At 36.4% G+C, this 12,643-nt stretch overlaps 1 protein-coding gene across 1 annotated transcript in view; it reads right to left on the reverse strand.

Annotated features, from left to right (window-relative positions):
- The window catches only part of LOC107574450 (gastrula zinc finger protein XlCGF57.1-like), a 6,762-nt gene extending 5,901 nt beyond the window's left edge, over positions 1 to 861 (reverse strand). Inside the window, exon 1 of the mRNA XM_016260886.1 lies at positions 563 to 861. Coding sequence (XP_016116372.1) covers positions 563 to 647 — 85 coding nt within the window. The 5' untranslated portion in view covers positions 648 to 861. The remainder of the gene's footprint in view (positions 1 to 562) is intronic.
- Positions 862 to 12,643: the final 11,782 nt, after the last annotated feature.

Genomic DNA, 12,643 nt, shown 5'->3' on the forward strand with positions numbered 1-12,643 from the left:
GATCAACTTATGCTACATTTACACCTGAGCTTGCCAGAAGAAAGTCACGACAGATGTTTTCTTCAGTTTGAGACTTTGATTTGAACTGCCTGTCACTCACAAACATTCAAACAGTTTGATTAAAAATAAGTTTATCAATTTAGTGCCCACTGGCGGTTTTATTTGCTCATCAAAGCCCTCTAAATGAAGAACAAATGTGGACAGCAGCAGTAACTCTACCGAATGTAAAGTTAATCACTAACGTTTCAATGTTTGCCTTACGCAAAATAAATGTTTTCTTTAGATACTGTTGCATAATTAATTGATAGAAATAAATGGTTTTCATTGTGTTCATGTCAGAAATAAACATTGGGTTTAATGTTACACATAGGAATGTTTTTGTTTAGACAACTTCTGCATTATTTATTTAATGTCTGTCCACACGGGTCGGCCCCGCTCCATGTCAAATAAAACCACTTTAATTAGGCATTACATTCTTCATAAATATCATTCATTCCTGCAGAGCTGAAGATTTTAATAACTGGATCAAACGAGCGAGCTGAGCTTTGAGAATGAAACCAACCTGTTTGTTCCTCGGTGTCTTCTTGTTTCAGACTGAACACTTCTTCAATCCTGAAGTCTTCAGTCTCCTCTTTAATAAACGCCATCTTTATAAGTGTGTGCCGAGGCTCTCAGTCGCTTCAGCGGGAGTTTCTCTGTGTTTGGACACTCTGTCCTGATTAAGATGAGAAGAACTGAAAGAAAAATGAACTGAAGCTCTGGGTGCGTCTCAATCAGTGCTCTTTAGTTCAGTAGTCAGCGCACTAGTGAGGGAGTCCCAAGTGAGAGGCACCTGATTAGACAAAAACACTCAAAACTAGCACTGCAACATTTATAAAATAACAATTTATAATGAAAGTTTTTTTTTGTATCTAATGATTTGTTGACCACATGTATCAGACTGTACTTTAATTTAAAAAATGTCTATTGGTTTAAGTTTTTCCATCACTTGTAAAACGGTTTCTACAATTTCAGTGCTTTAAACACAAACCCTTCTTCAGTCGGTTCACAAAAGATGCAGGAGCACGGCACACACTTGTGACCTCACATCACTGCGCCACAATAAAAGTCCCTGCTGTCTTCTTCTTCTAATAACGTTTTATGGTGGATGGCAAACCAACTTCTGGTGCATTTCACACACTGCTGTCTAAAATACATCCAGAACATGATATACAAACAATTAAAGAGTTGACAGAAATTCAGAGCTTAATCTATGCACGAAAAACATTTAAATGTATGTTGTTCCATCATGTGCTGAGAACATTAGGAAACAACTAGCGTGTGAGATTATGTTCGGATGAGGAAACCATTTTATACCAGATAGAAATTAGATTAAAATACAAATGTGAGTTAAAGCAGAGGTCATTATTTTTCAGTATTGAAACGACGAGTTAGTGTTTGTCTCATTTTTAAAATGTGGAAAAGTTCATTCGAGTCTGTAAAATACCTGAAAATAGGTATAAAATGTCTATATATAATTTATTACCATTATATGGGTCATTATTACTATTCGGTGGCATTTAATTTTTTTAATTTTCATGATGTAATCATTTAATGTGAAGATGGGCTTGCTAGACTACAAGAAAAATACATTGGTCCAGCTCAGGGTATTATATAATAGTTTAGTAATAATGTCCACCCTGTTACAGGACATTCTCATCTCGATTAATATGTGTTTTGAATGCACAGTTACTGTAATATTTACATTTTCTACAAGCTAAAATGTCTCTTTACCCCACAAATGTATCTTAACAAAGTGTTCATAAACAAGCATTCTCTTGAAAAATGTTGCTGTATTTTAAGACCGTGTAATTCCAACATTTCCTTTATAATAAAAAGAAATTCCAATGGAATTTTGGCCCCATTTTAAATCGTTTCATTTGACCATTTCATTCATTCGCGTGACAGAACGATAAATAGAATAACACTTTGATTCTAAGAAACCTTTTCAAATTTGCTGTAACATTCTGTTTCGTTTTTATTAGTTGTATTATTCATTTTGTTAGTTTCAGTTTAGTTCATATTTTGTGAACACATTTCTATTTAGTTTTTATATAGTTTAGTTTGAGTAATTGAAGTTTAGCAGAATTAACAGATAACTTAGGGAGCTGATGGTCCCGTGCTTATTGATGTTTACGCTCCGTCTGAAGACCGTCACGATTTCTATTTACAATTCAATTTGCAGGTTTACTGGACTGTTTTAGTACCTAAAACACAACTGAATACAATTAATTTCTACTTAATTGTAGTTGAGATATTTGTGAATTAGCCTCTTGAGACCCGGCAAAACATAGTAAGTATTTAGTAGTATTTTCTTCATGTCATTACATTGTTTAGAGCATTAAAAAAAATGATATTTTATTCATAAGTTATGCTACGTCCTTGGTAGAGGACATCGGGACTCAATTCTTTAAAAATAAAATAAAAAGACATGAATGAACATGCATAGGCAAAAACAATTGCTTTGTATAAAGATAATTCTCAACTATGTTATAACAGAATATCTTTATGAAAAATGGACATAAACGGGTTTTCTCATTATATATAATGTATCTCTAAACTAAATCTAATTTGCATATTAATGTGTTTTTGGGGCAACGTGTAATGAAAAAAGAAGTGTAATAATGGGAGTAATAATTGACAAGATTTTCATAATAATATCTAATATTTCATAGGAATATTGAAATATAATTTCTTTCCCTATTCATTTGTTGTGTCTCCCAAAATGCGTAATAAACATGCTCATGTGCACACATGCATGAAATCAACGTCCGGTTTCGTAACAGAAAGTCATATTTTGATTTGAAACCCCATAACATTTTCCTGAGATGTTGATTTAAGATTAGTCAGATTTAAATGATAATTACAAAATATTATCATATTTCCATTTTGATATAGAAGAAAGTGGAAAAAGTCAACAGCACATAAATGCCAGAAAGCAAAATGAGCTATTTTATGCATTTAAATTGTTTCATTTGGCTTTGTACTTTACAAATGAACGAGAATTTAAAAAAAAAATAGTTTTTAGTATAAGTGCACTGTGCTCACTTTTACTTGTGCATTAAATTACAAATAAAAAGACGTAGCCTATCAGCTTGCGCCTCATATTGTGATCTCGAGTTGCAGAATAGGCTATATTTTATATGCATTGGAGAGATGTTCTTTAATGTGATGCATATATAGCCTACATGCATGCACAGTTTGCAACTTTTTGGTAATGTCATGACTTAATTGACAACAGAACTACATTGTATGCTCATAGTTTTTGTGTGCTTTATTTATGAGGCGATATAGAGCGTGTGCCTCATACTGAAGCGTGTGCGCCCTGAGCACAGTACGGCTGACAGGACAGGAAAGTTTGTTTTACTGACATATAGCCTAACAACATCTCATCAGACGCAGTTCACTGTTGTTCTACCAAGCTTACTCCGCCCCTGAGTATGGAAGCTGAACAGTAGCTCACTGCAGGACAGATGGAGGCGCTAAGATAAGATGCATCTTTCACATCTGTAAAGACTCTACGTTTATTTCTGTGCACTCACAATAACTACGAAACATTGTGCTTTTGTAAAATACTGAAAGCAAACAGGATGCGCTTTCTGCCGTCTCGGTCTCTGTGAACTTGAGCGTGAAACTGTGTATATCTTTGCCTTACAGACATTAAAACTAAATCTGTAGAGAGTGAAATGTCTACTTTCAAATGAACCAATTCAAATGGAATCAGATTATGCAATCCGTATGAAACATGCATACATGTGCGTCAACTACTGATGAGTCGGTGTCGCCAAGTTCATCTCTTAAACCAAAAATGAAGAAAGCACGAGTTTATCAAATTATTAAAATGTTAATGCAGCCTCCTTACTGTTTTTCCCTGATTCATTCATAATCATTACTTCTTGCGGTGCGCTGAGGCAAGCTTTATGCGAGTGCTTGAGCGCTTATTAGGCTATGTAGCCTTGGACAGCTGATAATTTGCCCCAAAATTTCCATTTCAACGTATCACACATCCACGGTCTGTTCCCTCACAGACGGTAGTAGAAGAATGGCTCTTGTCCTGAATTTGTGGAGGGGACATCGTACATACGCCTGATAAAAGCTTGCACTTTGTCTGACAGACATGTATGGGAAGCTTTTTCTGCTTGTGTGGTGGCTTCTGCCGCTATTGTGAAGAATCTTTCTCAGAGTCTTGGGATTTTGATGCCAGAAGAGATTTTATTATCAGAGACAATAAAACCTGAGAGAACTCTGCAGAGCAATCTCCAGACTCTTTTTCTGTACTCTCTTATATACTGTTCGCTCTCTTGGCTTGTTTAATGGTTTCATTCATATTTGTTATGGGATCATCACGATGCAGTCATGAGGCCTTAATTTTATGTTCTGTGAAAATAAGGGCCCCATTATGTGCCATCATGTGCTTATCATGTACTTCACCATATGTCTGCACATTCCATTCTCATACAGATTTCTATACATGCAGACAAATACACATGATTATAATAGTGGAATAACTTAATACATAAATGGCCACATTCACACCGATTACACCTGAACAATTTACATTTTGATTAATTAAAATCTTCTACATTCCCCTCTTTGAGACTTACTAAATCTCATCATCATTTGTCATTACCCAGAGTGCAGCTTCATAATTCAGTCTTATCAGTTATCACTACCTAGTGACTAAATTAAGTCACACAGTTTTATCACCAATGACTAGATTATGTAACAGCACTCTGGCAGAGCAGCAGGACCAAACTTCTCCCTCCACACTTGACTAGGAGGGAGTAAAAGATCCCCATCTCTCTAATCCCTCATTTAAGACAAAACAAAAAGTTATACGCATGAGCGTGCAATTCGTTCAGCGCTTGCCTGTGGTTGTCACAGTTATGTAGTATACAACAGACATTCAAATTCAAGACATAAAACATGTAACATCACAAAAAATAGCATAGTTGATCTTCAGTTCAGACAACGTGCACATTGTAGAGAGCCATTTTAGTTACCTTCAAAAATCAATTTCCCATCATATTGACATCTTAGAATGTTCATTTGCTTAGTTGTGGCTTTGATAACTAGTGACCTCAATATAGGAAGTACACAGTAAAATAGTTATCTTCCTATCAATACTGCAATTCCTAAAAACATTCCCCATTTAGTTAACTATGCTCCTAACTTTAGCTCAAACCAATCTCACATTTGATTATCTTTTCCAGCATTTGCTTTATCTTCCATTCTTAGGGTTTTTAATTTGATCATTCCTTCACTAAATGCTCCTTCTGGAGCAGTATTATTTGGTATATCAATACAGCATTGTTCCCCAAACATAACACACACTTTTCCTTTTTCAGTTAACAAATAATATAAAGCTATTCTATTGTGCTCTGTCATTCTGCTTGTTGCGTCCAATTGCTCTCCTAGAAGTGATAAGTTATAATTCATCAGTATAATGAATAAATCTTTGCTGATTGTACTTTATGTAATTTAATTAATCCCTTCTGTAATTTTATTTATTTATTTTTTATTATTATTTAGAATTAATATTGATTAAAACCCTAATTTAACTTAATCTCTCGTATTAAACTCATTAGGCATGCCTTTAGGTTGACCAACTGAATCTATATAATCTGCAGGGTCTTTTTCATCTGCTCTTTTGGTTCTAGTTATTTCTTCATTTGTTGTTTCCTCTTCTAGAGAGATATGACTCATTTTATGTGTCAGCATAACCCTAGTACATAATCCTGACCAATTTTCTGGTAATGTTGGCAAGAGGCCATATTTTTCCACACATCCGCCGTATGTCTGCCAATGCAATATTGATTTAATCAAATATAGGAGGTGGGCTTTCTTTTTCACTAACTAACTTTACATTGTGGTATTTTCAATATTTTGCTGCATTTCCTTTAATTTGCCAATGTCAGTATTTCCCGTATTTTTATAACATTCAATTCTTGATCTACCATACATTTTATTTTTCCTTGTTTTTTATTTTTTATTTATTTATTATTATTTATTTTATTACCATACTATTGGCCATTCACGGGTTCGGATGCACAGTAATTCAGTTGCTTCTCTGTAGTTTGTTGTAGATTGGAGAAACTGGCACCAGTATGGGCATAATGCCATTTTTTGGATACAGTTTCTAAAGACATTTATCTCTCTACCTCCTCTATTAAGCATTTACCTCCCAGTTTTATTACATCTTATCCCATTACACTAGATAGTCCTGGACATTTATTTTATCATTGCAACAGTAACTTTCGGGCTGAAATTAATTTGTCATCTTGGTTTGTTTAGGCCTATTTAAAATTAGACACATCTGTTTATTAATTTTTACAATTATTTTACAATTATTTTAATCTCCAAACTGTTTTAGATAGTTCTGCTTTGCATCTTATGCTTTGCTAAATAAAAAGTTGACATATTTCATGGACATATTTCATAGACTTTTTTAACATCTGTAAATGAAAAAAATTTAATATAAACAATACCATAAAATAAAATGATCATTTTTCTTTAAATACTTAATTTCTGGCATATTAAACTTTTTATTAAGTTTAAGTTTACAGTAATGTCAATTGTTTTTTATCTCAATATTTTGGTGGGTCTTGAAATATTATACTTGTTTAGGTGGGTCGTGGAATGGAAAAGTTTGAGAACCCTTGTCTGAAACCATTCATCATGAAATATTATACAACTGTGTATGAGTATTGGTACAATATATAAGATAAGTTTAAGCTTACAGTAATGTCAATTGTTTTTTTATCTCAAATATTTTGGTGGGTGGTGAAATATTATATTGTTTAGGTGGGTCGTGGAATGGAACAGTTTGAGAACCCTTGTCTGAAACCATTCATCATGAAATATTATACAACTGTGTATGAGTATTGGTACAATATATAAGACTGGTCTTGCTTCAAAGCAAACTATGCAGTTTTCCCACTTTTCTTTTTCTGCTGTGTAATTTACCCATTTATACCAATTATTTTCTTCTACCTTTTCCCATAAAATATGTGAATTGCCAATTTTCTTATAACTGATATTATGGTTGTCATTTACAATGTGTCTATTTTGTCTAGATACTCTTTCCTTCTTATCTAGTTCTTGTTCTTTTTGGATTAAGTCAAAGCCAATGCTAGATTCAACTGAGGGGGTGAAAGTCAATTCTAGGGAAGTCTGGGTGCTGTTGGCTACGGCTTGAGCTTGTAGAATTAGATGCATGTGATGATCATCAGATATCTTTTCACTTTTCTGCTTCTCTGACAAAATAATGTGAGCTTGATATCTCTTTTTGATAAGCAAAAAACTTTGCTACATGTACTGCATTAGACTAACTGAGACTTGTTATAGCACTTACATATTATTGCTCTTTTGTTGATTTTGTTTGCTTCCATTATCCTCATTTGTAAGTCACTTTGGATAAAAGCGTCTGCTAAATATCTAAAGGTAAATGTAAATGTAATTATTGCAACAGCCCTGGGATATGTGCGGTTTTTTTTTTCTTTTTGGCTTTTATTGTCCTGTACTGCTTTCCTGAGGGTAACAGTTCAAATAGATGATATGCTAGAAGAGATGAATCTTTCAGAATGCTGCAAGCTTTCCTATGGCAGCGGGTCCTATACAGCTCCTCTTAGGAGAGGAGCTCACAGCCAATGATCTTCTGTACTGTGTTGATAACCCTCTAAAGCGCTGTCTTTTCCTGGGCAGTGCAGCTAGCAAACCACACTGTAATGTAGTACGTCAGTACACTTTCAATGGAACTTCTATAGAAGGACACCAGCAGTTCTTTGGCTAGGGCATTATTTTTCAGGACCCTTAGGAAATGTCGCTGATGTGCCTTCTTGATCAGCATAGTGGTGTTGGTTTTCCAGGTTAGGTCATCATCCAGGTACAGGCCCAGAAATGTGAAGTTAGAGACCCTCTCCACACAGTCCCCATTGATGTATATGGGATGAGGATCAGATCTGTTCCTCCTGGTCTACTATTATTTCCTTTGTTTTTATGGTATTAAGGACCTTTGGACCTTTTTATTAAGTTATCGCTGCACCATGATGACAGTTTTTCCACCTCATCCCTGTATGCAGATTCATCTCCCCCTGGGATGAGCCCGACCACTGTTGTGTTGTCTGCGAACTTCACGATGGAGTCACTTGGGTGGGTGGGGGTGCAGTCGTATATGAGTATACAATAGGGGACTCAACACACATCCCTGCGGGGAGCCAGTGTTAAGGCTGAGTGCTGGGGAAAGATGAGGCCCTACTTTAACTCTCTGTGGATGGTAGCTAAGGAAATCCTTAATCCAGAGACAAGTGAAGTATGGACCAAGATTGTTTAATTTTGTTACCAATCTGTTTGGGATGATCGTATTAAACGCCAAGCTAAAATCAATTAAACGAAGCCTGATATAACTGTCCTTCTGTGCCAGATGTTAGGGTTGTGTGGAGGGCTGAGGCTAAAGCATCCTCTGTTGATCTGTTTTTTCTGTATGCAAACTGGTGAGGGTCGATTATAGGTGAAAGTCCTTGAATGATGTGACTTCTGACCAGTTTCTCCAGTAACACTTCATGGCGACTGGAGTTAGAGCCACTGGCCGATAGTCATTTAAACTGTTAATAGTAGTCTTTTTTGGCATAGGGATGATGGTTGAAAATTTCAGGCAGGATGGAACCATGGTCTGTGCTAAGGACCGGTTGAATATTCTAGTAAAAAAGCTGGAAGCTGGTCAGCACAGTCCTTCAGCATCCTCCCAGTGATGCCGTCAGGTCCTGCTGCTTTTCTGGGGTTTACTGATCTTATCACTTGCCTCACGTCATGCACCGTCACTGAAAATATGTAACTGGTGTTAGCTGGTGGGTGTACTTTCTTCTGGCGTTTTTTTGTTCGAAGCGGGTGAAGAAGCAGTTCAACTCCTCTGCCAGCGCCACATCGCCATTCACAGCGTTGGATCTGGTTTTGTGGTTGGTGATGTGTTGGACCCCCAGCCACGCCTGCCTCGAATTGTTAATTGGAATTGGAAGTGGTCCTCAATTTTATATTTATACTCCGGCTTGTCGGTGGTGACAGTGTCTGTACAGTGCTCGATGTAGTAGAGTACAGATGTAGTGTACTCCTCCAGATCCTGGGATTCAGGCGACAGTGGAGGTTTCCACTGGAGCCCATCACTAGCAGTCAGCTCTGGGTCTGACTCGGGTAACGCTACCTTCCCTGAAGGGGGCAATGCAGCCGAATCATCATCCCCAGAGCCTAGGTCATCCCCTGATGCAGTGCTCAACATCCTGTCATCCACCGGAGCCCTGAATGAAATGCTGGGTCCCTCCTTAGAAGGACCAGCAGTCCCATCCTTTAACTCCACAGTTTGCAGTGTGCTGGAGGTGCGAGGGGCCCCCAGAGATGTGCTTGGTGGGGAAGCCCTCACTGTGACCCTCAGGCCATCCTGCCCACACACCGAAGTAGTACTCTTCCTTATGTATCCGTGATACAGGCGGGTGCGTGATGCAAATCTCGCACGACAATGGGCATTGACTTGTATTGTTACACTCGAAGGTTATAGGGCTCTCAGGCAAGATCCCACTTCATCAGTCGTTCTGACATAACGTCGAATCATCAGTCACGCGTGCACTCAGGGGGTCCCCGGTTCTTGTTAGAAATGGCAATGAAGTTCACTGGAGACATGATCTGAACTGATCATTTAAATCAATTGAGTAGTTGACTCGTGAACAGCTGCAATCGCAATCAGTCCAATTCGCGAATGAATCGTTTGGTGCGATTTGCGTCTCGGAGCATGTGATGATTGCCTGATTTAAAAATAAGGAGTAATGATATGTTTGTTGAAATGTAGTGAAGTAAAATGTAAAATCTTACGCTTTGGAATGTAGTGAAGTAAAAGTAAAAGCTACTCAAAATAAAACTACTTCAGTAAAATACAGATACTTGAAAAATGTACTTATGTACAGTAACGAATAGGGATGTAACAATGAGCCGCGAGCCGGTAGAAATTGATTAAAATATGTGAAGATTCAAATCGGTTGAGATGCCAAACAAATCGCGATACAGTTGGGGGTAGGAGTTTATATGAATGTATCTCTGAGGGGAACTGACTGTCTTTAGAAAAGTTTACGTGCTATTTTCTTTTCCTCTTGCCTGAACGATGCATATTAAAATAGGGTTCATAAGCGCAGCTAACCCAGGAAACACTTTATCATTGCAGTTCATATAATAAGCGCCACCTGCTGGCAGAGAGTTAAACTGCGTCTCTTTCGGCTTGTCTGCGGTTTCGTTCAGATGTTTTATGTAGTGTAGTTTCACAAAACTAAAGTCAGACTATTCTGTTTTTGCTGCAAAATTCGAAATTATACAGTCAAATTTAGATTAAAAACTGCTCATGTTGCATGTATGCTGCATCTTTGTTTGGATCATGATTAAAATGCAGTGGTTGCCTCTAATTTTAAATGGAACGAGCACAGACAAAGCCTTAGTTTATTTATATAAAGAGATTTCTTTTATTTGTGTAACTTATTTGATTTTTTCGGTTTGTTTTCAAATTTAAATTTAGTTTTGTTATATTTCAATTTCAAGAAACGTGCAGCAATAGCCTAATAAAAGGACACCTTCTAATTTACTGTATAATGTCTTCAATATCATTTTGTTAAAAAAATTGTGAGAAAATCGAATCGTGAGATCAAAATCGTGAATCGAATCGTGAGTTGAGTGAATCGTTACATCCCTAGTAACGAAGTAAAAATACTTAATTACTGTCCACCACTGGTATTCTGGTCCTGCAGCCCTCAGCACTATATGTGAATTAGAGAGTTGTTTTATTGTGTTTTTGTCATTTTGTTACTATTATCAATGAGTGATGGTGTGAATTCTCCTCCTTTGTGTAAATTATTTTATGGTAAGATTTGAGGGCATGGCCTTCTAGTCTATGTGTTTCTGATCTGTTTTTATGCGATGTGACTCAATAAAGGTAATTTTGTATGGTGCTCATGTCTCTGGTCCATACTAGTGCAACAAACTTGTGTGCCTTAATCTAGTTTCGATTATTCTCTATGTGATATATCAGAGTGGCGTAGTCGGGTTTCAATAAATTGGGCAATTATTGCATTTTTTGTAATAGTTGGACCCTAGTGGTCTATTTCTTTCTAGCCTGGCCACACTGAGTGAAATATTTTTTATCTTTTAATTCTATTCCAATTAAATTATGTATATTTTGTAACATATCTAAGAATTGTATTCTGTTTGTGTTTGACACTTTAATAATTTTGTACGAGTGAAGATTTTAATTCAAAATAACTTTCTAAGAGAGAATAACTTGATTGAGTGACATCAGAGGGGCCTAGCTTCAACAATCCTGTAGGCAGTTATTTAATGAACCTTGTGCGCTATCCTATATAATTCAAAAATAGGTAGGGGTGCTACACATAGTACTACAATAATTTTTATTTTCAGTATGTTAAATACTTTAAGAATATGATTGTATCTGATTGTTTCTCGCCAATTATTATTGTTATTAAAGTCTACTCATTGTTATCTTTGTTATTTTCAGACCACATCTAGACAAATGTCCACTGTCAGAGACTTTTGAACCAGAAATGCCCTATGGTTTAACAGTGCTGTCAATTATATATCATCTTTAAACATCAGTACATAGTTAAGGCCATCTAATATAAAGTGGGACCGATCACACCTCCACACCAGAAATATCAGATCCAGCCCTGGATGCCAGATCCTTTCAGAAAATATTTGTTTTTTTCTGGTAACAGATCAACTAGTCAGCAGAGCGGTCTAATACCCAAAACCCGTTAACAGCAAGTCTTGTCTGGTACCAAAACCAGTGATTTGTCTGGTACCCAAAACTGTATTGACAGTCTTCTATCAGCCAAGAAGTTGACTGAGTAAAGCCATAGAAGAGCAGAAGCAGGAGACAAAGTGATGATTAAAAAGGAGCAGAGTTTATTGGATAATCTTAGTTGCATATGTTTCAACACTCAATAGGTTTCAGAATTTGTCTCACCAGCACAAATCCAACAAAATACCACAAGCAATATCAATGGAACATTACTGCTTCACAACATTGTCCTGTAATGTTAGAAACTTTGAAATGGAGACATTCTCTTATCTCTTATTCATTAAGACATAAGACAATAACATAAAAAATAAATGACCAATCAACGAAAAAACTGCTCTCTAGATTTACTAAAGACACACACAGTGATAAATCAGCAATAAAGAGGCATAGACAGTTATTTTTGCAGCAGATTTTGTTGTGTATGCATTTGTAGAAGTTTCATTTTCAGACACTAAATGTATGGGAAGAGAGTATTTCAATGAATCATGCAATGTGACTTATTAAGGTTTATATTAGTCAATTTACTGGTATTTGTGCTATTATTTAAAGCCTAAAAAAGCATGTCTGAACCCATTTTGCGCCTGTGCTGTTAGTAGATTACATGCACCTGATTATCATTTGCGCTATTGGTGCCTTTATAGGATTGTGCGCTTGTACTAATTTGCTCTATTTAGTAAATCTGGCCCCAAGTCTATTCCTCAAGCATAATGAACTGTGTCAGATTATGTAAAAGATGTAAGTGACATAGAACCCCCAGTC

This window comes from Sinocyclocheilus grahami, unplaced genomic scaffold, assembly GCF_001515645.1.
Source record: "Sinocyclocheilus grahami isolate Dianchi unplaced genomic scaffold, SAMN03320097.WGS_v1.1 scaffold2233.1, whole genome shotgun sequence".
NCBI lineage: Eukaryota > Metazoa > Chordata > Actinopteri > Cypriniformes > Cyprinidae > Sinocyclocheilus > Sinocyclocheilus grahami.